The sequence below is a fragment of the Trichechus manatus genome, unplaced genomic scaffold (genome assembly GCF_000243295.1).
Source record: "Trichechus manatus latirostris isolate Lorelei unplaced genomic scaffold, TriManLat1.0 scaffold00007, whole genome shotgun sequence".
Lineage (NCBI taxonomy): Eukaryota > Metazoa > Chordata > Mammalia > Sirenia > Trichechidae > Trichechus > Trichechus manatus.
This window is the reverse complement of record NW_004443943.1, coordinates 22023390-22049663: the sequence shown is the minus strand read 5'-3', so window position 1 is coordinate 22049663 and position 26274 is coordinate 22023390. Positions and strand designations below refer to the sequence as shown.

At 44.4% G+C, this 26274-nt stretch overlaps 1 protein-coding gene across 1 annotated transcript in view; it reads left to right on the top strand.

Moving 5' to 3' along the window:
* Window positions 1-23863, top strand: part of SORBS1 (sorbin and SH3 domain containing 1) — a 116002-nt gene extending 92139 nt beyond the window's left edge. Inside the window, exons 25-31 of the mRNA XM_004369961.2 lie at window positions 43-157; window positions 312-437; window positions 2188-2382; window positions 4306-5079; window positions 17102-17160; window positions 20085-20197; window positions 23621-23863. Of these exons, the coding sequence (XP_004370018.1) occupies window positions 43-157; window positions 312-437; window positions 2188-2382; window positions 4306-5079; window positions 17102-17160; window positions 20085-20197; window positions 23621-23688 (1450 nt within the window). The 3' untranslated portion in view covers window positions 23689-23863. The remainder of the gene's footprint in view (window positions 1-42; window positions 158-311; window positions 438-2187; window positions 2383-4305; window positions 5080-17101; window positions 17161-20084; window positions 20198-23620) is intronic.
* Window positions 23864-26274: the final 2411 nt, after the last annotated feature.

The window sequence follows — 26274 nt, the reverse complement described above, 5'->3', positions numbered from 1 at the left end:
TATTGAGACCTCTGCTAAAATGTCATGATCCTCTGTTGACAGGGAGCTTCCTCTGCAGAAGGGAGATATTGTTTACATTTATAAGCAGATTGATCAGAACTGGTACGAAGGCGAGCACCACGGCCGGGTGGGAATCTTCCCATGCACCTACATCGAGGTACCACAGCTCCTTTTCTTTCTAAGGAAAAGCCCAGTCGTGCCAAAAGCACCACTGACTCACCGAGGACATTGTGTTTTGTTTCCTTCTTTTTCTCCCATTTCCCTGCTTTCTTCTCTTTTCACTTTCTCTTTTGCCTCTTTTCTTTCCTCAGCTTCTCCCTCCTGCTGAGAAGGCTCAGCCCAAAAAGTTGACACCAGTGCAGATTTTGGAATACGGCGAAGCTATTGCTAAGTTTAACTTTAATGGTGATACACAGGTAGAAATGTCCTTCAGAAAGGTAAGCTGCCCTTCTCATCACGTATTTTAGGCTCTGTTGGATGGCGCTGTTACGGAAAGTGTGGCACTGGCCTGGCAGGCCAGTGTAGCGGTGCTGTCTGTACCCCTAAGAGATTGGCACCAGTCATGTTTGAGTTAGAGGAATTGGAGAATTTTCTGAACTTAGGTATTTAAAAAAAAAAAAAAAACCATACGTCAGGGTCAGAGTTTAACTGCATTGAGTTCAGTGCGAAAGACAGTGTTTCTGGAGTCTTAGGATATTGTCTGATGTAGTGCTGAAAGATGAGCCCCCTATATTGGAAGGCACTCAAAATACATGATGGCCTCAATCATGCCAGTGATCGTGATGATGGTGCAGGACAGGGTGGTGTTTCATTCTGTTTTACATGGGGTCACCATCAGTCAGAGCCGACTCGACGGCAACTAATAACAACAAGACATCCTTTGTAAACTGTACTCAACCAACATTTATTGAGCACCTGGTAATGTGATGAATACTGTGATGGGACAGGTTTTATAACATAATTGATATGGCCTAGTGGAAAAAGCAAGTATTTTTTCATATCAGGAGAAATGTTAAAAAAGCTTTGAGGCCAGAAGTCACAGGTTATCAACTGTGCAGCTTTTGAGGAGTTAAATAACCTTTCCAAGCCATAATTTCCTCATATATAAAATGAAGATAAATGGCCCTCTCCTAGAGTTGTTGTAAGAGGATGAAACGAGCTGACTTATGTAAAGCCCCCAACATGACACAGGCATCTAGTCGGTGCTCAGTAAACAGGATATGTCGGTACTATTAACATCCTTATCGCCCTCGAGTAAACTCAGCATGTTTATTTTGAACATAATTGAGCTGTGTACAGAAACTCTTCTTCTGAGGAATTCAAATACTTTGTGTGCCAAAATTCCCTGCTTGCTAAATTTATTAAAGTTACTGATTTTGTTGAGGATTGAGAGAAGCAAGCCTTGCCTTTGAAAAAGATGAGCCGCCTTGTATAAAAAGTAACCTAAATGCCCATCAGCTGGGGAATCAGTAATTAGATCATTGTATGTTTGTGCAGTGGAAGACCCTGCAGTGGTCCATTATGCTGTGCAATACCATTAAAAACGTAGAAATATACTTCTTGATAAAGAAGGATGTTCACTATATTATTAAGTATAAAAAAGCAATTTTCAAAAGAGAAATACAGTGTATAGTTCTCATAAGAAAAAATATGTGCAAGTCTAATACACGTGCAAAGAAATAAATCTGGGAAGACCATATATCAAAATGTTAACGATAGTTATCCCCAAGTGATGGTATCATGGGTGATTATTATTTTCTTCTTTAAGTTTATTTGTGTTCTAGTTTTTCTCTACTGATACATGAAAAAAGAAAGTTATAAAAAGAAAGATGACCCCCCCCCACCACAAAACCTTTCCCTTAGAAAAGAATACTGGATAACTATTTTCATTAAATGAGCTTAAATTAAAAAAAAAAGCTTACATTTGTCTTCAAGTTGGAGGTAATGAATCAGACCTTGTCCCTTACTGAAATTATTTAAAGACCAAGCTTCACTTCCCAGCATCCAGGTAGCTTTACTGCTGCTAGCATCCCCATCCGATGATGTTTATTCCAGGCAGCTATAGCAGGGAAGGTTTTTCTGAGCCAAGAATGTGATAAATAACTCAGAACACGCAGGGTGCGAGCAGGGGCGTCTGGCAGCTGAGGCATGGGGTGACAAGGGCCCTTGCCTTGCTATGTCTTGCAGGGAGAGAGGATCACGCTGCTTCGACAGGTGGATGAGAACTGGTATGAAGGGAGGATCCCGGGGACATCCCGGCAAGGCATCTTCCCCATCACTTACGTGGATGTGATCAAACGGCCACTGGTGAAAGCCCCCATGGACTACGGTGACCTACCTTTCTCCTCCTCCCCAAGTCGTAGCGCCACTGCGAGCCCACAGGTATCTAAACTTCCTGTCACCAGTTTTCACACTTAACAAACTACCAGTGCTGATGGCACTGTGATTCATATCTGTTTGCAGCAATGTAGAGCATACACTGGGGTTGGTTTTCATGCATACAAATGGTACTTGGTGGGAGAAGTATGATCTTGGGCAAAGGAAGTGATCTGGGGATAAGGTGACTAAGGAAACAGTTGGTCCAGAAGTCCATCCTGTAAGCATCCTATCCTAGAGAAGCTGGTGCTCTGGTACTGCCACTATATTGTGAATATCAAGGCCCAGGGTAGTATCATCAATACCATGGCCCAGAGTGGTTCTCCTAGTCATCTTTTTTGGCCAGGGTTGGCCTAGAGAAGACAAAGGTTGAAAGAGAGAATTTCATCTTCTGATTCTAAAATATGTAGAAAGCTTCAGCATATTCTTTGCAAGCAGTCACTGGAATGAGGCTGGGAATGAACAGAGCTGCATAGAGGTGGTGAGCAGGCCGAAAGGAAAGCTACCCTGAGTGGTGTGAGCCAGGTAGGCCTGCCGCATGACATGTGTGCCCTCGGCGTTGCATTTGGCAGGGTGGGCCAGGCATCTTACTGTGGCCCATCCACTGAAGCCAAGTGGGTATCGGGCGAGACCCATTTGTTTGCCTTGGGAGTAAAGATATGGCTTAGGAGGGAATGGAGGGGTCGTTGAATAAGGTGTCAGGGCTGGGCACAGCTGGAGGCCAAGTACAGGCTGGATTCTGGCCTCTGGAGATCCAGAAGTAACCCCCACTTTGGGCACCTCTAGGTCCAAAAGCCCATCTGACATCTCTGTCAGCACTAACCTCAAACAAATTAAGTATACAGGGATAATAAGATGTTTGCTTTACTGAACATTAATTATGAGTAAGCTTGTCTTAAAATGTAAGTTATTCCAAACTCATCCTCACTTACCCAAAGCCAAGACAAAATTAGAGCCTTGGGTTCAGCAGTGGCAAGGTGGGGTGAGGTCCTGTGAAATAGGCCGAACACATGTGGTAAGCTGTAGGGAGGGTGTCCAGAGAATGAGAGCAGGATCCAGGACCCAGGATGACACTTAGGAGGTACCTCTTTTCTCTCATCTTCCGATCATTTCCCCCCTCACACCAGCTTATCGCTGACCCTAGTAGCAAGATCCGTATCCTGCGATCTCACGGGGAGGGAGACCCATATTCTGCCATCTCATGGGGAGGGAAACCCGTATCTGTGATCTAACAGGGAGAGAGACCCATGTCCTGTGATCTCATGGGAAGGGAGACCCATATCCTGTGATCTCACAGGGAGGAAGGTGAAATTGGAGCAGGGTGTTCTGCTTTGTGATAGTATGGGGAACTCAGCTAGATTCTTCGCTCAACCAGAGCCAAGCACGGTTATAAAACAAAATGACTACACTACTCATATTCCCTTCTGGAAGACTCTTTGTTGGGCCCCCTAGAGAGAATAAAGGCCTAAGGAAGGACCAGGGTGATGGACCACCTTTTCTCTCCCTGGTTCTGGGTCAGGGCTTCGGTTGCAGAGGTGAGTTGGGTGGAGGGGTGAGGAGAATGGAGGGGAGGGAGCTTCCAATGTGTCCCTTTGAAAATCTGATTCTGCGCACCAAGCAGGCACCGTCTGTACCTACTCTGATGGGAGCCTTTCTCCCAACTCCATACCACTTGCTTCTCCCATCCTCCCCCCAACTGCACCCACTCATGCACACGTGTGCATGCATATTTGGCCACGTACCCACATCCCAACTTTCCTCCAAACCTAACTGAATGATTTCCTTTTTGGACACCAGCGTGTCCTGCTCATCTCCTCCATTTCATTCCTCTTTATACCCCCCTTGTGATTGTTTTCCTTCTTTCTTCTTTATGCTGACACTTGTATCTTTTGCTTCTTTCTTTTGTTTTCTCTCTCCCTCCTTTTTAAGTATCCTAGTCATAGCAAGCTCATCACTCCAGCCCTCTCATCTGTGCCCCACCCTCGCCGAACTATGTCCCCTGAGATGCACGCTGTTACCTCTGAGTGGATCTCACTGACTGTGGGAGTCCCAGGCAGGCGTCCTCTGGCCCTGACCGCACCCTTGCCTCCGCTGCCAGAGGCTTCTGTCTATAACACTGACCCCCTTGCCTTGTCAGTGAAGGCCGGTCGCTCCCTGCCCCTCAGCCTCCCTCATTCTAGTTGGTCAGATCGTTCCACCCCACACTCGGTAGTTTCCCCACTGACCCTACCTCACCCCCACAAACGCTACTCCCTGGCATCCAGTGCCCAGGCCTCCCTTCACATCAATGGAGACAGGGGTATCCACTTACCACCTTCAGGTGTCCGCCAGGATAGCTTCTCTCAGCCACTGCTTGGAAGCTCTGAGAGGGTCATGTCAGAGCTTAGCGATGCCTTTAGCAACCAGAGCAAGTGGCAGCAGTGGAGGGAAGAGAGCAAACAGTGTGAGAGGCAAGCAGAGAAGGAGGCAGGTGAGAGATGCCCTGGCGGACTCAAGATCTCTAAGAAGAGCTGCTTGAAACCTTCAGACGTGGTCAGGAGCCTGAGCACTGAACAGAGACTCTCAGATCTCCACACCCCTGAGGAAGGCCGGCCCTGCAAGCCCCTGGGTAGCCCTTTTCCAGGAAGGGAGGCTGAGCAGACAGAGCTGCATAGAGGTGGTGAGCAGGCCGAAAGGAAAGCTACCCTGAGTGGTGTGAGCCAGGTAGGCCTGCCGCATGACATGTGTGCCCTCGGCGTTGCATTTGGCAGGGTGGGCCAGGCATCTTACTGTGGCCCATCCACTGAAGCCAAGTGGGTATCGGGCGAGACCCATTTGTTTGCCTTGGGAGTAAAGATATGGCTTAGGAGGGAATGGAGGGGTCGTTGAATAAGGTGTCAGGGCTGGGCACAGCTGGAGGCCAAGTACAGGCTGGATTCTGGCCTCTGGAGATCCAGAAGTAACCCCCACTTTGGGCACCTCTAGGTCCAAAAGCCCATAATAAGGAAAGCCTTCCTCATGCCCCATCTATGCCTTGGAGATTGTCCTTGATTTGCTCTGACTAACACAGCTGAGAACACCAGGCTTTTGTTTGGTGTGGTGTGATTTGGTTTGGTGTGCAATGCACTATTTCCATAACCCATGATGTGCTTCTAGTGCTCAGTTTCATCCTGTCTAATGTCTGTGTGTGGGAGTGCGGGGCCTGTGTTTATGATGAACAGTGCATTGTGGTTCTGGGGAGCAGTGTGCAGGCCCAGCTCCCTGGGGTTCTGGCAGACACGGGGTCATCCAGGGGCACGCAGGTTTTAGAGGTCTGTCCCATCTTCTCTCTGGGTCGGCCACAAAGATGTCAGGATTTGGACCAAGGTGGCCTTAGGGCTTTCTGAGGGCTGAAAATTTTTAGGAGGAGAAGAACTTGGCAACTAGACAGGTCATGATTCTAATCTTGGCTGTGCCATTTAATACCCCAAAAGTCAGAGACTTTGGTCAGCTCCTCCAAAGTGTAGTGTGGAGTCCTGGTTAAGAGTGCATACTGGCTTTGGAGTTGGAGAGAACTGGGTTTGAATGCTTGTTCCACCTCTTACTAGCTGGTGACTCAGTAGTTACTTCCCTCTCTGAGCCTCAGTTTCCTCATCTGTGACATGGAGATAACACCTGTTTCATGGAATGGTTGAGAGGATTCCATGAAATAATGCATGTGAAGTACTATGCACAGGGCTGGGAACGTGGTCAGCACTTTATAAATAGGAACCACCCTGTTGGGTGAGCTGTAGCTACTTCTGGAACTGAGAACATTCTGGAACCTCTTTATAACCAGATGGAATTCCTGAAGGCATTTCCCAACCATTTATTGAGTGTTTAGTATGTACGATGCACATAACACATAGTAAACTACGCTCAATCCTTAGAGTTGAAATCCCAGTTTCCCTTTGGAGCGTCACTGATTCACCCAACAAGCATTAATTCAAGGCCTACAGTTAACAGCTTCTGGGCAGAGTACAGGGGTCATCCCATCCCTGCCCTTGAGGAGGCTGTGTTCCAGGGAAGTTGGCAGACACAGCAATGTCACAAGTGCAGTGATAGAGATATACTTGGAGGCCAAAGGAGCACAGAGGCCTGAAGCCCAGACTAGGCCAGACGTCCAGTTCCAGCCTAACCTATGTGGTCCACTGGCCAGTGTGTTGGGAGTGGTGGCCCACTGGGGACAAAGGCAGTGCGGGGTAGAGATATGAAACCAGCTTAGCCTCTCACTAGCAAGCAGCTGACCTCCCTGAGCCACAGTTTTCTCACATGCAAAGTAGGAGAGGAAGCAGCCCCTCCGCATAGGGTAGTTACAAAGATTCAATAAGATGGTGTGTGTAAGGGACTTAGAGTGACATTCCATAAATGGTGGCTTCCCGCTGCTGTTGCTGCAGACTGTTGTCCTAGCTCTGAGTGTGAGGCCAAGGGAAATCAGAAATACCTGACCCCGGGGCAGGTGCTCACTGAGTGTGCATGGTATGATGAGGAACAGGGTGTGTCTGGTTAAGGAAAGGACAGCTCAGTAGGGAGAGGTGGTGAAGTGACTAGTTGAAAAGAATTCCATGTCTCCAACACAGGAACAATTCTGTAAACTTTCTAAGTCAAACCAAGGTGCCTGGAGACCTCATTATGGTCAGTGGTGAGTCACCATCGCAGCCCAATTCCAGGATCCAGTGTGTACAGGAAGTACGCACAGTGCCAGAGCTCCAAGCGGGGTTATGCGTGCAGACTTCCCACTTCCTAGCAGAGGATACAAGAGGAGTAGCTGGCAACACTGGGAATTATGTTCAGTAGAAAGCCAGGCTTGTTGAAAATTGGTTTTCTTTCCCTGGTGGGCTTCCAGACCCCAGATGTCCCACTCCCTGTCTACTCCCTCCTTCCTGCTCTTCTAGCATAAGCCCCTTGCCTACAGTTGTGCCCAGACCGTGGCCCCTGGGCTTGCTCCCTTTGAGAGCTGGAGGGTTGTGTAAAAAAAAACTCCTGCCCACACACCTTCCTCTCACCTACTCACTTTTCCCTCCTATGATCAAGAGCAGGAGCCAGCAACTCCGGAATTGGGGTCCTCCAGAAGTAAGTTCCCTGCCTCTTGGGCCCCTTTTTGGGTGAAAAACAGAGCTAAAGATAGAAAGGATTTAAATGACAACTGATATCTGATGGCCCTGTCAGGATGATGGAACCTCAGGCCACGTGACTTGGATCAGTGCATTGCAGAGCAGTTTTGTGTATCAAGAAAACTGCCAACCAATATTCTCCTTGTGGAGAGTCAACCCAGGTTAATATTGTAGTTTTGGGAGAATTAGGATGAGTATCTGACGAATAAATATAGTGAATTTTACCTGAGAGCCTTAAGTGAAAAGACTTTCTGAAATGTTATAATTATTTACTCTTTCATTCGAGCATCTAGGATGTTCCGGGTACGGTGCTAAGCACTGCAACAGATAGAGGGGATGAACATCATTAGGTCCTTCCCATTGCTCTCAGGAGGGTCTCTTCTCCTCCCAAGGGCTTACACGGGCCCCATGTAATCTGACCCTTGTCTACCTCACCAACGTCATCTTCCAACTTGTTTGCCTGAATAATTCCCACCTATCCTTTACTTCTCCACTTAGATGTTACTTTTTCCACGAAGCCATCCCTGACAACCACTCCCTCACCCACCCCACCCATAAGCCTAGATTAAGTGCCAGGACTGTGTGCTTCCACAGCCCCCTGTACTTGACCCATTGGAGCACTTCTCAGCTGTGTTGTGTTTGCACCTTTACTTGCCTGTGTCCCCATTAGAACTTTATCTCCCTACAGTCAAGGACACCTGGTCTATGAAGACACTCAGTAAATATTTGTTGAATGGAAAAAAAAAAAAAAAAAGAGGCAAAAAGAAACTGACTCCAACTAAAGGAGTTTATGATCTCCCCTGGGGGAATAAGACATGTTTACAGATAATTATAATGCAAATGGAAAAAGAGTCACAAACACTTCACTCGGGTAGTTACCAGATGGGGAGAAAGAATAAGCAGCAGGAGGGGGAAGGTGGTCATTTGGAAGACTTCAAGAAAAAAAAATTGCATTTGATCTGGGCCTGAAAGAATAGGAAGCTGTGCAGTAGACATACAGTCAGAGGTGGCATTCAAGGCAAAAAGCCCAGAGACAGGAATGTGAAAAGTGTGTATGGAGAATGGTGAGGTCTTGTTGGGGTGAAGCTGAGGGCATCCGCAGGTAAACAGGAGGGAGTCTGGGCAAGGGGCTGGGACCAGAGGTGGGAGATGATTGTTGGCCCTGCCTCCTCCAGCATTCATCAGCATCTCCTAACAATGTATTAAGTCATCTTCCTCACAGTCAGGGCGACCCTTGCGAATCAGTTGTTAGACTTCCCTGTGGGGTGCTAAATCCCTGCTCTGCTGCTTTCCTCCCCCTTACTCCAAAACTTACTCCCCCTCCAAAACTCTGCAGATGTGTGAACACTTCCTTGTAAAATGGCTTGACTTTTCACTCCTTTGTGGCCTCCCAAACTGGCTCCACATTGGGTGGGTTGCTCATGTTTTTAGGTATGTGTTTTCCTTGAACAGGAGATGGAGGGGTTGAAGTGTAGCGGATCTCTAGGGGAAACCAGGAGAGGATGGGAAGAGCACTGCCCTGAAAGCTGAGATTCCCAGGTTCTAGCCCCAGCTGTGCCGTTGACCTGCTGTGTGTCTTTGGATGAATCACTTCCCTACCCTGGCGGCTTCCCCTTCCTTAAACAAAAGGTTCAGACAAGAGAACTAAAGTTCTGTGATTAGGTAAAAATCCTATGTGAATTTCAGTTGAAAGGAGAAAGAAGAGTAAATACAAAAGTTGAAGTAGTAGAGCTTATTAAAGACCTTCAGGCCTTCACAATCGAAAACTGAAAGTTTTCTCTTTTGTTTTTTTGAGGGACAATTTAGCTAATTTGACAAAAAACACAAACACATACAAAATGCACAAGAGTTCAGAATTATCAACTGAGTTCTTAGATTTTGTTTAGAATAATTTTGGCCAAGAAAGTTTAAAACAATCAAGAAAGCAGAAGGGAAGACCATCTTGAAAAATCTCCGTCATTAGCATCATCAGCTATTTCCTGAGCCTCCTGCAGTTTTGAGAGAGCCTCATAGAAGTTCTTATTTTAAATGGATCTCTAAAGAATATCCACTCCAGTGATTCGTAACCTTTTCTGGATCATGGAACCTTTGATGATCTGGGGCCAGCTGAGGACTTCAGGCCAGTATTTGGGTAGGGCTGGAGGGGGAGCAAACACAGCTTTGTGTAAAGTTTCAAGAGGTTCACACCTGAGTCCATCCAAGAACTCCTGGGAGTCCACAGATCTCCAGGTTCCAAGCCCCCATTTTTGTCAACTTTTACGATGCGATGAGAAAACAGGCCTTAGAGAAGTGACCAAACTTCTGTGATGCCAATTTGGATTTTAAAGGGAAGGAAGCCAATCAAAAAAATAAAATCTGAGGGCAAGAAGTTTAAAATAAAAGTATTCAGGAAAGCTTAGTGTCCTCAAAGTGTATGAGAAGCATAAGAATATTATGAAGAATATTCTTCAGCCTTAGAAAGAGAGAGGGAAAGCTGCTGAACTGAAGACTGAAAGATGTGCTTTGGTAAGTTCAGAGGGAAGGTCCTTTACCACATGGAAGCTAGGTTACTTCCCAGAAAGATGAAGGAGAAAGAGATAGACCTGCTGTGAGTGTGGAAATCAGAAATAGAAGGGGGAAAGCATGTGAAGTAACTTACAGGAACAAAAAGGAAATTAAAAATGTTAAACTCAAATAAAAAATGGAAAACATTTCCCACTCACTAGGAAGGGAAATATCTAAATTAATAACAGAAGGTATTTAACATTGGCTGCAGTTCTTAAAAAAAAAAAACAGTGGGTATTCTCTCAACACCTAAGGTGGGAAACCAAGACCCCAAGCTGAAATGCCCACCCCTAAAAAGGTGTTAGGCTAAATGGTGCATATCAGCAGAAACCCAAATGCCAGCCATAGAGTCCTGAATGAATTAAGGTAACCTCTTGATAAGCAGATCTCTCCAGCTCTTCTGATTCTCTCTCTGGAAGATTACAAGTCCAGAAGATGAAGGTATAGTGGAAAATCTACAGGCCTGGACTCAGAGAGGTTCACATCCTGGTTCTTAAGTTCCCATCTCAGGCAAGTTGGATCTTAGATTTCCTTATTTGTAAAATGAGATGACTATTGACCATCTTAAATAAATTATTAAGTTTAAATGAGATATAATGGAGATGACAGCACTTAGCACAGAGCATGTAGTTGGGACTTCAAAAATACCCATTATATGATACCGAGGTAGGAGGGGGAAGAAACGCACAAAAATAGTTTATATTATTCTCTCTGTTCCCCCACCTAATAGAGGAAGATGGGGGAAAAGAAAGAGAGAGAGGAAGTAGAAGATGGGAGGATCATTCTACTTTGGGTTTCACAAATCCATAATTTAGAAAGTTTGCAGTTTACACTCACCAGATAAGTAGTTCTCCTTATTCTCGCCCATCTTGAGTACAAAGGCATAAGCTACACTCTTGGAAAGATTTTGATTTCTCCATAAATCTTTATACCTTAATACACATCTACTTCCAATTGTTTTATAAAAGAAACAGAAGACCATACTACAAACTATGAAGTCTGAGCATTTAAGTTTAGTTTGTAATCAGACTCAAATTACAGCAAAGTTAATGTGTGTCTATTGAATGATCTGCAAGGAGATTGTCCAGATTGTAAGCAGTAATTAGTTTATTTTTAAACTGAGATCTTTTTCTCAGTAAACTCAGGAAAAACTCAGTGGAGTCAGAGGCTGTTTTGGGGGTCCTCTGGAGATTTTCTGGATTGGAAAACCAGGAGCCCAAATCATTCAGGCCTTTACCTCTCTTACAGAGTTTTCCCGTGGTGTTCCAAGAGCTGAAAATTTTCTGTCACCATCCCAGGGCAACCCCTCACTTTTCACACCACCAGAAGTGAGCTAGCCATTCATATCTGGAGGCTGCAAGCAAAAACCTCCCTCACCCAGTCTTCAGTAGGCAATGAGTAGAGTGCCGCCTCCCATAAGCCACGTCAGCCATAAGCAAAAAAAAAAGAACGAACCTGTTGCTGTCAGGTCAATTCTGACTCATAGGGAGCCTATAGGACAGAGTAGAACTGCCCCATAGAGTTTCCAAGGAGCGCCAGGTGGATTCGAACTTCTGACCTTTGATTAACAGCTGAGTTCTTAACCACTGCGTCACCAGAGATACATGTCAGCCCCGCCTAATCCTAATTCTCAATTCATAGAATGGGCATACTAGAATCATAGAATGTTAGAGCTAAAAAGGACGTTTACGTAAATCATATTCAGTCTTCTTATTTACAGACTAAGAACTTGAAGTCCAAAGAAGTTAAGCATCTTGCTCAAAAGACAATATCAGAGTCTGGTCTAGAACTGAGCTTTTCTCACTCTAGTCCTGTGTCCCTACAGGGGGGCCTGTGTAGGTCACCAGAAAGGTGGGGCAGGGTCTGAGAAGATATGAGGTATGAAGTGACAAGAGGAGTGCCACCTCTGAGAAACTCTGGGGTGGAAGAGACTGGCGATATTTCCAGAGAGGACTGGGAGCCATGGCGAGGTTGGGTTTCCCGTATCTTGTCCACGTCTCCAGGATTTCCTGCTGTTCTCTAGCCTGTGCCTAGTTTATTTTGGACTTCAAGCCTTGGAAAACACCCAAAGTTCAAAGAGAAGGCTTGATTACCTCACAGTCGCACCAGGTGTTCAGTGGATGAAGAGGGATTAACAGCCCCAGGCGGCTAGGATCAAATTTCTGAGGGACTTCTGTGAACTGAAGGATGGAAGGGCAGCAGGACAACAGTAAGGACGCATGCAGTTTAGCTCACTTGGGGAGAATAAAACAAGTGCTCCAGGCCAAGAGGAGTACAGCTTGGGTACAAACATGGCAGAAAAGCAGTTTCTGGATCAGCAGCACTAGCACGTGTATATATTGGTTTGGTTGCTGTTTTTCCAAACACATGAAAGACTGGAATGCATCCCCAGGAATCTGAAATGTACTTAGCATGAGAGAATACACCTTTTATTTTTAACCTTGGGTGAGGTCCTGGTTCGAACTTGTATCTACTTTTACGCTTAAGTAAGGGTAGACACTGAGGACCTGGGGAGAGTTCAGAGCAGTGCTGTCCAGGAGAAATAAAATGTGAGCCACATAAACAATTTAAAGTTCTCTATAGTTAAGTGAAAGAGGTGGAATTAATTTTAATAATATAATTTTATAATATTAATTTTAATAATGAATTTTAATATTGGTGGTGCAGTGATGATGAGCTTGGATGCTAACCAAACGTCAGCAGTTCAAATCACCAGCTGCTTCTTGGAAACCCCATGGGGCAGTTCTACTCTATCCTATAGGGTCACGATGAGTCAGAATTGACTCAATGGCAACAGGGTATAATTTTAATAATATAGCCAAAGTAGTATCATTTCAACATATAATCAATGTAAAAAAATAGTAATGAGATATTTTACATTATTTTGTACTATGTGTATGTTTACACTTACAGCACATTTCAGTTCATACTGGCCGTAGCTCAAGTGCTCAATAGCCACATGTAGAATTTGTGTGATACTATATTGGACAGCACAGGGAACAAGGAAGAACTATATAAAGCTGTGTAGTGGTTAGAAAGTGGGGCCAGGGAAGGAAAAACTTATGCCTAGAGGGGAAAAAAAATCTGAGGGTAGACAGCCTTTGAAATGAAGGGCTAATCCTTGTGATAGATATTAGGGGTTTCCGTCTCCACTGAGAGTCCACTCCATACCACACATATACCCCCCCCCCAAAAAACAAAAACTAGCTTACATTTCAGCTGTGTAAGAAGTTTCATTTAAATCTAAGGAATGCATTTCAGATAGGGAGAAACTGAATTTTAGCTAATAGGATAAATATTTATCTTCCCTTCTCTCTTCCTGATAGGATAAATGTTTATCTTGCCATCTTCCGTCATTTATTCAACAAACATTAAGCAAGGAACCAAGCCATCTCTACTACTCAGGGATGAGGTTGAGTCTGAACTGTGCAGATGTAAAGGGTTTGATGATGTACTTCCTCTGATTTGGAAATGGCCTGAGACCAAGGAAGGTACTAGCTGGGCAGTCAGTATCACTTCCAGTACTGTGGTTCCTTGGGTTGATTGGATGGTATCTATTACTGCACACCATACCTTTGACATAGGAAATGTTTTTGAGCTCTTGGAATAAAAATTATTCAAGAAACAAAGTTATAGTGCCTGTTTTCAGAAGTGGCAGAAGCTGGGTGTTGCTCCCACAGTTGCACCACCTGTCCCATTGTGACCCAGGCAGGATGTGGTGTGTGGTGATTAGACACCGAGGCTCGGTTCTCCCCTCAGTGACCTTGTGACCTCGCATAAGCCTTCAAACTTCTCTGTGCCTTAAAATTTCCTTTTCACCCTCCTCAAGTCAAAAGGTTAGTACAAAAGTCAGATGATGACAAAAACGAGGTAGATAGTACAAAAGATGAGGTAGTGAACCTATACGTCCTTTAAAAGCTGTTTTTAAATAAGTGCTTTAGAAAAGAAAGGCATAGTAAAATATCAGGTCCTTCTCACTGTATTTGGTTCATCAAACCTCTTTTAAGCACCACATACTTACTAAATGATGGCTTCTAGTCACTCCTTTGGGATTGAATTGACTGAAGAGCACTAGGGGCTTCTCTGAGTTGTGGAGATCATGCCAAGAGATTGTCTACCGTCGTTCTTTGAACGGTATTTACCTGAGGTCATGAGGCCATCAGCTGGAGTTTGGAAATAACTTGGTTTTTGTGAGAACTTTCGTTTACTCGAGGAATGACCTAGACCAATCTTGGCACACAGTAGACAAAGTCTCAGTATAGGATAATTCAGGTCTTCCACAACCTTGCTACCCAAAGCTGGTCTGTGGACCAGCAGCACCAGCATCCCAGATAGAAATGCAGAGTCTCAGATGGCATTCCTGATGTATCTGCATTTTATCAGGATCCCAGGTGATACCTACACACATTAAAGTTTGGGAAGCACTGCTCTACAATATCCCAGCTAACAGTCACTTCAGCCTCAGCTCAAACAGCTGCCGTGACAGGCAACTCATTTCCTTTGGAGGCAGCTTCTTTGGTTCTTGGGCAGCTCTCATTTTAGAAGGTTCTCGCTTCTAGCAAGTCAGAATTTGCCTGCAGATATCACCCACTCAGGGCTCCCAGAACAAGTTTCATTCTTCTGCCACATGAAAGCTCACAGGGTAGGTGCTTGGAAATGTCCGTTTCTTTCCTTTGTCACATGGAAGTCTTGATCCAGAGGCCAGATGAGTGGTGAGTGGGGCCACACAAAGTCAGCTCCTAGTCACCCAGCAAGGGCCCACAGGTGTGGAGACATCGTAGAAAGAGCTTGAAACAGTCCCTTCCAATTTTGTCTCTTCTGCCTTCCAGAGTTCAAGGGGCCTGGTTTGAGTGATTGCAGTTTGGAAGGGGTTGGGAGAGCCTGTCCGCTCCTACACCGGACAGGAGTGTGGAAGTGATGCCAGGGATGGAAATGAGTCCTGCAGGGCACCTGAAGAATGAGGACACTTACACTGGAGATGAACAGAAGAGGGTGGTGTAGTGGAATGGAAAGAGCAACCATGCAGCCTTACCTCTCACTAGCTGTGTGACTTTGGGGAATGCACTAAGCTTTCCTCTCTGAGCATCAGCTTCCTCAGGTACTTAAAAATGGGATGATGAACCTGTCCTACCTGTCTCCAGCATTTCTGTGGGACTCACTGAAATTAATGTCAGTATGTGCACTTTGTAAGGTGGGAAATGGTCTGAGGACAAGAGGGGAGATGGTCTAGTGGTACGGTAGATGGAGCCAGGAGACAGGTCTACCACTAATTCGCTGCGTGATCTTAGGGAAGGCCCTCACCTTCTCTGGGCCTCTCTGTGAAACAAGTGGGTCATACACAAAGATCTCTGGGTCCCCTTCTAGAAGGCCCTGGAGTTGTTGCTCATTGCTATTATTACACATTACCTGGAGAGTTTCTCTGAGGATGGCTCTTCAAATATTCATTTAGGGAGACTTTCTAGAGCTTGGCAATTGAATCCTCTCTAAAGGAAATGATTCCAAACCTCCTTAAATTAAACCCTGGCTCAACTATGGAAGCCTTGCTAAAAAAGTGCGTCTGCTAGGCCATGATTGCACCTGTTTCCATGTCAACATGTGGTAGGTACCTGGGCTGACAAGTGGAGTACTGGTTTCATTTCTACAACTGTGTCAGGACACACAGTCCTATTTCTAGAAGCAAGTGCTGCCCTGTGAGGTATCGGAGCTCATCTCCTTCCAAGCTGGAGTGTGCAGATTTTTCCAGGAGAAGGTCTTGTTTGCTACTTCAGATATTACCAAGGAGCTTTTCAAAGGTGGTGTTTTCTTCTTCCATTTTATAAGTACTGAAATAATGCAGACCTAATGGTTTCATTAGCCTGTGCTGCCAGAGGAGGCCCCCGATCACTGAAATAACTGAAGCTGGCTTCTGATACAGCACCATGTCCACAGATGCTTGCTAGCTCAGAGTGAGGGGACCAATGTGTGTGGCTCATGAAGGGACATAACTGTTTCTCAAGACAGCCCTTCGTGTCTGTCTCCTGCCAGTCTGCGGACCCTGTGTTCTTTCTCACTCGCTGCAGCCATGTTTCCAATTTCTCATTTCATTGCCTGGATGCTTGCTTCTAACTGTGTCCATTTGCATTTTCTCCTGTGCACCCACTGTGTTGTGGAAACTCGGTGGCTGTAGGCCGCGGGTATCCGGTGTCATCCAAGTGTGATGGTGTGGTACGTGTATTTGCACACACTTTTATTTTGAATCCTTTCCAATGTGACATCTGCTAAAATGTCTCCCTTATAATTTGCTTGGTGATCACAGCCTTCTCATCATTCATTGAGAGCAGGACCTGATCTCACAGAATCTGAAAAGAGCTATGTGGTAAGATGCCTATTGAATAAGACTGTAGCTTTTCTAAAGAGAATCCTTACTGACTGCTGAAGTCTAGACTAGAGTAATGCCTTGTTAGCTCACAAAGCCATTAGTTAAAAGAGTTATGTGGCTATTGTAGTAAAAAGAGATACTAGGCCACCCCCCCCCACCCCGCCAAAAAAAAAAAGCAGAGGAATTTAGAGACTATTTCCACTCTGCCTACATACCGGATTAAGTGAATGTATTAGTGCATGATCGGGAATACATACTTGCATTTCTATTCTGAAATTATTCCATTTGTAACAGTTACTTACTAATTACAGGCTTTTATGCTGCTGCCTTTTTTTTTTTTAATAGTCATACTAAATCCGAAATTCTTCTGTATCTTACCTGTTTTTCCATGCTTACGCCTGGATCCCTCCTGCACTCCGCTACTGGAATATATATATTTTTAACCTGGATCTTCAACTCTGTTGTTTCCCTGGACTTATGTGCTTCGTCTGGAATGTTACATCTCTTCCTCTTTCTTTTTTTTTGTCCCCTTGTTGACTGTTTTATGGGGGTTTCTGGATATCTCGGGGCCACCTCACAGGAAGCAGTTTGCAATGAGATCATAAACATTGCCGAAAAATCTGTTCATTACTGCAGCACTGTTTCTCATCCCCTTGACTTTCATCACACGGTGTCCCCTTTTGACAATAAATCATCTTTAATCATTTCTCAGCAACCTCAAGCCCAGCAGCGAAGAGTCACCCCAGACAGGAGTCAAACCTCACAAGATTTGTAAGTACACTTAGCAAACTTAATGCTCACATTCTTGGTGGACTGTTGGTCCTTGGCTGAATATGGGAGCAGCCATTTGGGGGAATAAGATAATCGCTCCCAGATTCTCTGAGGATTTCTAGTCAAGATCATGTTTCCCATCAACCAGTGTGGAAGCAGATGGCAGGTAAATAAAGGGGTCACAGACTTCTGGGAGAGAGAGAAGATAAAGAATAACTGCCATACAAGGGCAAACAAGAGCTGTGCTGACTGGTTTCAAGCCTAGTTTCGTGGAAACATAGAGGAAGGAGCAGTTAATTCTGACTGGAGATGAATGAACACGGCTGATTCATTCATTCATTTGAAAAAAAAAAAAAAAGAATTATTGGATACATCCTGTGTTCCAAGCAGAGGAAGAGAGATTTGGACTGAGCAATGAAAGGCAAATTGGATTTTGAGCGCTAGAATAGGGAAGTAAAGTTCCCAGCTGAGTAATCTGCATATGTAAAGGCATGGAGTAGGTGGTATGTTTGGAGAACTGCATGAAGGCCTGTGTGATTGCAGTATATATAGGTCATGGAGGAAATGTTAGCGATGAACATGGTTAAGAAGTAGGTTGGGACCAGATTGTAGAATCCAGAATATTCTTGAATAAGTTTGGATTCTATTCTGCAGGTACTAGGGAGCTACTGAACGTTTTTGAAGTGAGGGACATATGGATCATATTTTGTTTTAAGGAGATAACTGGCAACACAGTAGAGGGCAGATTTCAGAGGTGGGGGGCAAAGATACTAGTTAAGAGACATTAATCCAGCCAAGTAATAATGAGGGCCTGAGCTAGGACAGAGTGGACACTTTGAAACCATGAAGCATGATAAGATTACCTGAGGAGGTTGAGGGTGAAGGGAGAAAAGAGCTGAGGCTAGATCCTTGGGGAACCAACTTCGCAGACAACAAGGAGTAACCAGTAAAGGAGACTGAGAAGGAGCAGCAAGAGGTACAGGAAAAGGTGTGGGAGAATTACATCCACAGAACAGAGAAAGCAGCGTTTGGTCAGCAGGCTGCCTGCTTAGAGAGGCCAAGAAGGGGAGGAAGTGAAAAATGTGCTCCAGGCATTTTGTTTGGCAATTGGGAAATCATCAGTGACCTCAGAGATAGCAACATTGGTAGAGGTGGAGGCAGAAGCTATGGTAGAAAGGGTTGATGAGTAACTTTGATCTTGAGTAGAAGGAGTGGAGTGGGGGGTATTTTTAGGATGGAGAGACTTAAACACATTTGTACCAGAGGATAAGGAGCTTACAAAGGAAAGAGCCCAGGGAAGGGGGTTCAACATGGCCAGAAGAGACCTTTCCTGACACACGGCAACAGGAGCAAGAGGGAAGGTGAAGACACAGACACTTAAATCTGGAGGGCAGTAGAATGAAGGTGCTGCCCACAGCAAGTTTCCATCTCAGGAAATGGGGGTGGAATGAAGAGTGCTCTGCTGAGGCGGAGGCACCAGAACTGATGGGGAAGTAGAGGCAGGAGCAGCTTGAGGCCCATCTAGAATTAGAGCCGATTGGTGGACCCGGGCAACAAGATTACGGGACTTTCTCCAGCCAGTCTCCACTGTCTGGGAATAAGAACACAAATGCAGATATTGACATCGTTTCCCAGAGCCAAGGCTAGCAAAGCAGCAATGGTGAAAGTTAAAGGGACGAGGCATTTAGGATGTTAGCAAGGACACACATTGAAAGGCCAGCTATAGGAATCCAGGTTGGGTAGGAGACAGCCTATAAATACAGAAACATCAAAAAAACAAAGGGACAAAAAAATGCATTCATATACCAACTGGAAATCTACGGGCGTTTGTTGATTCCTCATTAGATACCTGCCTCTAGCAGGCAGATCCATCCACTGGAAGAGCAATATATTTGGAGAAATATGTAAAGTTAAATTGCCCCTTTGACTTTAGCAGAGCAGAATGAACCTCGTTTCTGGGTACTGACTCCTTCCCCTGTTTCCTTGCCTATACACTGGAATCCACTGGAAATGGAAGATGATTGGCTCACTTACAAAGTATTACTTGCTACTATTATAATTGCAGATAGTGAATAGATTTGTGAAATTGGCGCATCAGTAGGTGCTCCATAAGTATTGGTTGAAGGAATAAATGAAAGCGTGCAAAGCTTTTCCTTGATGCCAAAGCAGTTGTCAGACTTCACCAGAAGCAGTCAGCTTTCTCTGGTGGCAGCTGTTAGGACAGACAGAACACCACAGACCAAATTGCATTAGGCCAACCAGCAAGTAAATGAAAATCTTACTCCCAAACATCTCTGGGATTTAAAAAAAAAAAAGCAAAATGCTTTCAAGAGTTTCAGAAAAATAACATCCACCTTAAAAGCAATTAATGAAGTATGTTTAGGCATGTAAAGAAACCTAAAGTAGTCTTGCAAATCAGTGAGGCAATTGGAAAGTACTTTGTATACCTTTAATATATATATTTTTTAACTGCCAGATGTTCTTCAGTGTATATGACCAGAAGGCATAAATATTATTTCATTTGATTTTACTAATGTCTCTGGGCCTAAATAATTTCTAATTATTCTTTATAATCTACATATATTATTCTATATTAAGAAAAAGGATTGGTTAACTTTAAGGGGTGTGGGCATCTAGGCAAAAACACTTAGCTATGATAAGCAAAATAACACTAAATAAGAAGATTAATCAAGACTTGGAGTCAGAACTTCCCCATTCCTGTCAGTCTTGATAGACTTACCACGTGTTGAATGCATCTTCCCAAATGCTAAGTTATTGGAGAGATACACAATAAAATACTTTTACCCCCACTGATGAGTAGGAAGCACTGCTTAAACATTGAGTAGTTGAAATGGGTTTTAAAAACTTATTATTTAATCCTGTCAGTGTTTGAGTCACTCAATATTCATTTTTCTCATTCTCAGATTTAGCTACCAAGCATTATATAGCTATATACCACAGAACGATGATGAATTGGAACTCCGAGATGGGGATATCGTTGATGTCATGGAAAAATGTGACGATGGATGGTTTGTTGGTAAGTACCTCATGGTGCTGTTCTTCCCAGTTGTGTACTTAAGAAATGACCAGGAGTAATGAGCCATCCAAAAAGCAGTATTCTCTGTACTAAAAGAAGAACCTTCCCAATTCATATACCACAGTTGAGAAAGATGTGTCACACCGTCTATGTCTGCCCTTAAGACACTGTAGATGACGTTCATTTGAGCCCAAATACATTTGAACAACTGTAAAGTTAAATTGCCCCTTTGACTTTAGCAGAGCAGAATGAACCTCTTGTTTCTGGGTAGTGACTCCTTCCCCTGTTTTCTTGCGTATGCACTGGAATCCACTGGAAATGGAAGATGATTGGCTCACTTACAAAGTTTTGTTTGCTACTATTATGATGTTGCAGGTAGTGAATAGATTTGTGAAATTGGCCAAATATGCCAATATCTGCTGCATGGAAGAGTAGTTATCAGATTCATTAATTAGATTTCTGTTCACATTTCTATTGTGCATATGTCTGTTCTACATATGGAAAATTTATTTTTTAAAACTCTTGTGAAACAATACAAAATTTTGATTAATCCTAGATCTCTGCCATAAAACTCAAGCATATGTGTAGACATCCCAAAGACCTTCTTATTTACTCCTGGCTTCTGATAATTGTAATCAAAGCAATGAGCTTAATTTAAACAAAAGATTGACATAAATAGGAAGGGGGAGAGAAAGACCAGCATTTACTGAGATTCTGTTCTAAACCAGATGCTGTGCTGCATATGCTTTCTTATTGAATTCCTCTCAACAAACAGCCCTGTACGATAAGAATTATTGTCTTTTAACAGATTCAGAAACTGAGGCCCAAAGAGGTTAAGTAACTAACCCGAGGTCACCCAGGGAGTACATGGTTGGGTCAGGATTTAAACTGAAGTTCATCTCTCCCCAAAGCCTATATACTTTCTGGACAGACATGAATATACTGTTGGAAGCCACTAAGCCATTCCTTGCCTCACCTTTTCTCTGTACAGATGGCTTTACCTCTGTCTTCTTTCCAAAGACCAGCTCTTCCCTGCTCTCTCTGGAAAAGCTTTGTAACAGAGAAGGAATGTCAGGGTCGGGTGGGGAGTACAGCAAGGCCTTGGCATAAATGAGATGCCAGAAAGAGTTGCCTTATCCCCACCAGCTTCTTAGAAAGCTACTGTTTCCTCCCCAGGATCCCAGAAGTCTTAAAGTCGGTCTGTTTAGAAGAAGACCAGATCAGAGAAATGATGCTCTAGGGCAGTACAGGCCATAGAAACATAATGCAAGTCACATAGAAGTAGTCCCCCCTGCTTATTTGTGGTTTTGCTTCCCGCAGTTTCATTTACCAGCGGTGAACTGTGGTCCAAAAATGTTAAATGAGTAGCGTGATGAAATCTTGTGTAGGCCCACTCCGTCCCTCCCGGGGACCACATTCACATAACTTTTATTACAGTATATTGTTATAATTGTTCTATTTTATTATTGGTTATTGTTGTTAATCTCTTACTGTGCCTAATTTATAAATTAAACGTTATCATAGGTATGTATGTATAGGACAAAACAGTATATGTAGGGTTTGGTACTGTCTGTGGTTTCAGGCATCCATGAGGGTCTTGAAATGGATCCCCCACGGATAAGGAGTACTATTATATAAAATTTAAAATTTTCTAGAAGCCGTATTGAAGAAGTAAAAAGAGACAGGTGAAATTCATTTTAACAATATATTTTATTAAACTGAATACATTGAAAATATTATCTTTTGAACATGTAATCAGTATAACAAATTATTAGTGAGATACTTCACATTCTTTTCGTACTAAGTCTTCAAAATCCAGTGTGTATTTTTACAGTTACAGCACATTTCAGTTCAGACTAGCTGTATTTCAAGTGCTCAGTAGCCACATGTGACTATCATATTAGATAGCACAGCACTAGTATATATTAGCTGCTAAACTCTTCCAGGGGTATTTATATTTTTTAGAAGAACTTGGTTGTAGGGAGGGCACCAATTTTCCAACAGGAGCATCCCAGGCAGTTGAGTAAAGAAAATATCTTTAGACAAGTGTCTTCCTCACATTCCTCCATCACTTCAAAAAAGTAGCCTAGTAGTCAGACTGTAGTCCCTGCGTGGCACAAATGGTTCAGCTCTCAGCTACTATCCAGAGTATTGGTGGTTCATATCCACCCAGAGGCACCTCAGAAGAAAGCCTGTCAATCTACTTCTGAAAAGTCATAGTCATTGAAAACCTTATGGATCACAGTTCTACTCTGCAGCATATGGGGTCACCATGAGTTGGAATCGACTCAGCGGCAAGTGGTCACAGTTAATTAGACTATGAATAAAGTACCCGGCAGAGCGAACTTTCTCATCCATAAGGTGCTAACCAGTTATAGGAGCACAGGCAAGTTCCTTACCATCAAAGTTCTCTCCAACCTCCTTTCCTTTTTCCTGTAAAAAGATGGGGGTTCAACTAGATGTTTTAGGTGTCTTCAGCTCTGACATATTCTTTCAGCTTAGAGATTTCATCTTAGACAAAAACTCCAATTCACTGGTAGTGACTGCTCGAAATGTTGTGTTCAAAAGGATTCTGAGGCCAAGTGGATTGTGATGTCTGCCAGGAAGAAGGTAGTATGACACAACATGTATCTGCCACCCTCGCTTTAGAGAGAGATTCCCAAGGGAAGGATCTAGACTAGGGATCCAGCAGTTCTGGGTGTGGAACAGTCGGAGCTTGATGCTCCTGGCTCCAGAACCCTAACAAGGTCGGTAGTAAAGCCAGGCAGTCCGTCTGAGACTTAGGCACAGGCTTCCGAGAGGAATTGAGTCATAGCTGGTGGGCTTTTAGAAATCCTACAGTTTTGAAATTCTGAACCTCAGGTATCTTGTTGTATTGGACAAATGTGCAGTAATTCCTCCAAAAATGTGAGGTATTAAAAAGAGCAATGGGCTGGGAGTCGGAAGAACTGGGTTCAAGTCCTGCCTCTGATACTTACAAGGCTCTGTTGTTGTTAGGTGTCGCCAAGGCAATTTTGACCCCGTGTGACAGAGTAGAACTGCCCCGTAGGGTGTCCTAGGCTGTAATCTTTATGGGAGCAGATAGCCAGGTCTTTCTACCACGGAGCCACTGGGTGGGTTCAAACCACCACCCTTTCGTTTAGCAGCCAAGTGCTTAACCGTTGCACCACTATAGGACTTCAGAAATGTCACTTAAGCTCTCTGGGTTTCCTTATCTGAAAAACAGAAGTATTAGAAATACCTGCCTTGCTTGCCACCCAATGTTATTTTGCTTATCTCTAAATGAGATAAGCTTTGGAAACCATATGTTATGCAACAAGCCTAAGAGATTGGTATCAGGTGACCCTGGAGAGGAAGTCTCTCTCCCTCTGAATTCACGCAGGTGGGTCTTCTCATTTTGTGTATGTGTGTTTTTTTTTATAGGTACGTCAAGAAGGACAAGGCAGTTTGGTACTTTTCCAGGCAACTATGTAAAACCTTTGTATCTATAAGAAGACTGAAAACCAGAGATTGGTTTTTATTGGAGAACGAAGCATAGTTCCTGAACTGGGCTCTTTCTTTAAACATTGAGTCAATAGGATAATTAATACAGTGGATAAAGTAAGGAGCAAAAGAGAGGGACAGAAAAGTGTGGTGTTTAAACCCAAGCCTTTCTAAGTTTACTGTGTATCAGGCAGGGCTGAACCGTGTGCTGAGCAAAAAGGAATGAGGCAAAGCTGTAATTTACTTAGCTGCTTCTGGAGCCGCTCCAACCTTCCCCTCCCCTTCACCTCTTGGGTGATCTGACCTGGAGCACAGGCTGTGAGAAGAGTTAGGGCAGAAATGCCTCATGCTGCCCCAGCCTTGACTGGTCCTGGTTCAAAGGGGTCCTTTAGCCTGAAGCTACCCTCAGACAGTCAGGTAGATCCCCAGCCATTCTCCAGAGGCTCCAAGCCTGAGACCCACGGACTCTCCCACTCTCCCAGCCTTCATCCCCTGCTTCGCAGAGCCAGCCGATCCCCTAGCACTGCTGAAGATCAGTGTGGGCTGCCAAAGCCAATTCTAGATGGTGGTGGAGGCCCCCTAACTGCCCTAGACTGAATCCCTTGCTAGACCTGCTGAGGTGGTTGTGTTGTTAGCTATGATCCAGTCGGTCCCCAACTCGTGGTGACCCCATGCACAGCAGAAGGCATAAGGGTGGGAAGTGCATTCAGTGCTGTGCAGCATTGTCCTGGGCTCCCCTGGCACTCAGACAGAAAAGCACACGAGGTTTGCCCATAGAGCTGGGGAGCTGGGGGACAGGCAGCTAGGCTAAATTTGTATTTCTGGGTGATTGTGTCAAGAAGCCCTGTGGCTCTTGAGGTCACTTGCAGTGTGTTCCTTTCCCATATCACTGGCTTTTATAAATGGTCACCTTCAGGGCAATGTGTCCTCATTTGGTAGAATGCCTTTCTTTTCTGGCTTGTTTTTGGCTGGCAGGGTTTGGGGTTGGTAGGCCTGTTCTCATAGAAAACCAGGAATGGTGTTCTGTCATTTAACTCAGTGATGGACACCAGATGCAAGGGACACAGGTGAGCAAGACATACTTCCAAGCCTTAGAGGAGGCTCACTGTGTCAACTCGAAATGCAGTGATCTGGGGTTAGGAATCTAATGCACCCTGATGAGGCTCCTCCTCAAAGTAGAAGGTACAGGTGCAGGGGCCCCAGTGTGAGCCTGGGAGGCGTGTTTCTGCCACCCCCAGTGGCGACCAGACCCAAGCAGGGAGACCCTGCCCAGCCCTGGGGAGCTCAGTCACAGCTTCGTCCAATTCAGGGTCTCTGTGCTAGCTAGACCCCTTGGGGAGACAAAGATGGAAATGACCCATTCCCTGCCCTCTGGGAACTCAGAGATGATTGGGGAGACAGACACAGAAAAATACTAAATCAAGAGAGACTGTGATACGTGCAAAGAAGGGTGTGAGTGAGGAGGAGATACATTTTCCCGGAGGGATCCTGGAAAGCATTGTCATATTTCTGTCTCCATTAGTTTACCTTTGAGCAACTAGGATGCTGGAAGAACCTTCGTGTGAGAGTAGTTTATGGCTGGAGATGCGTAGGACTGTTTCCAGTATCTCCAAACTCTCATCCTCCCCACAGCTACACATCCAAGATCACAAATAGGAGTGGCAATTCAGGGTGGAAGGGGTGTGTACAGGGACTCCTGGAGCTCTGCACGTAGCTCAGGATTACCCCTGGATGGTTTTTCCAAAGTTTGGAATCTTTATAAGTAGCAAAGTTTGTGTTCAGTGCCTCTGCCTCCGCTTCTGTCCCCATCTTAGCAGCCCACCAACTTCCCACCCTCCACCGGTCAGCCTCAGTGTCCTCACTCTCTCCCTTCCCTTTCCCTTCTTTCGAATCCTGCTCTCAGGAAGGAAACTACTACAGACTCATTCGCACTACAGTGTAAATGATAAGAGGTATGTGTTACCTCTTCCCAGAGATATTTGTTTTTAACTAAGAGCCTTAATCCCAAGGGAATAGGCTGTGAAACTAATGGATTGGGAGTGGAGGGCTTCCTGGAAAGAAAGGCCTTCTTGATATTCCTTAGGACCTAGTAACAATAAGACCCACCAATAAGACCCATTGCTTTAGAAGGTCTGTTCCACTCTCCAAGAGCCCTGTTTTTCTGGCTCACTCTCTCTCTGAGGGAATATAGTAAAAGTGTACATGTATGTGCATTTTGCACGGCAGCATTTCACCCATTTTGAATGTAACTCTTGTATTGGCTAATGTGTTTCCTGGTCTTTCTTAGATTCAAACTATTAATAATCTTATCTAATAGTTTCTTGAGGGATGCTTCTTGATTAAGTGGGTAATTTTGAACATCTCTTTAAATACAGCTAGAAAATAAAACCAATTTGTAAAGCCACATTTGCATATGATGCCAGCCTCACGCGTTTGTGTATCTCCAGAAACCCAGGTATGCCTCACCAATCCGCCCGTCTTTAATAATAATCATATGTTAAAATTTGCATCAAACTTCAGCTTCCTATGTATGACAAAACAAAGAACAAAGGATTCCAATTGCTCTTTTTTCTTCAGACGTTTAGTAACATAAA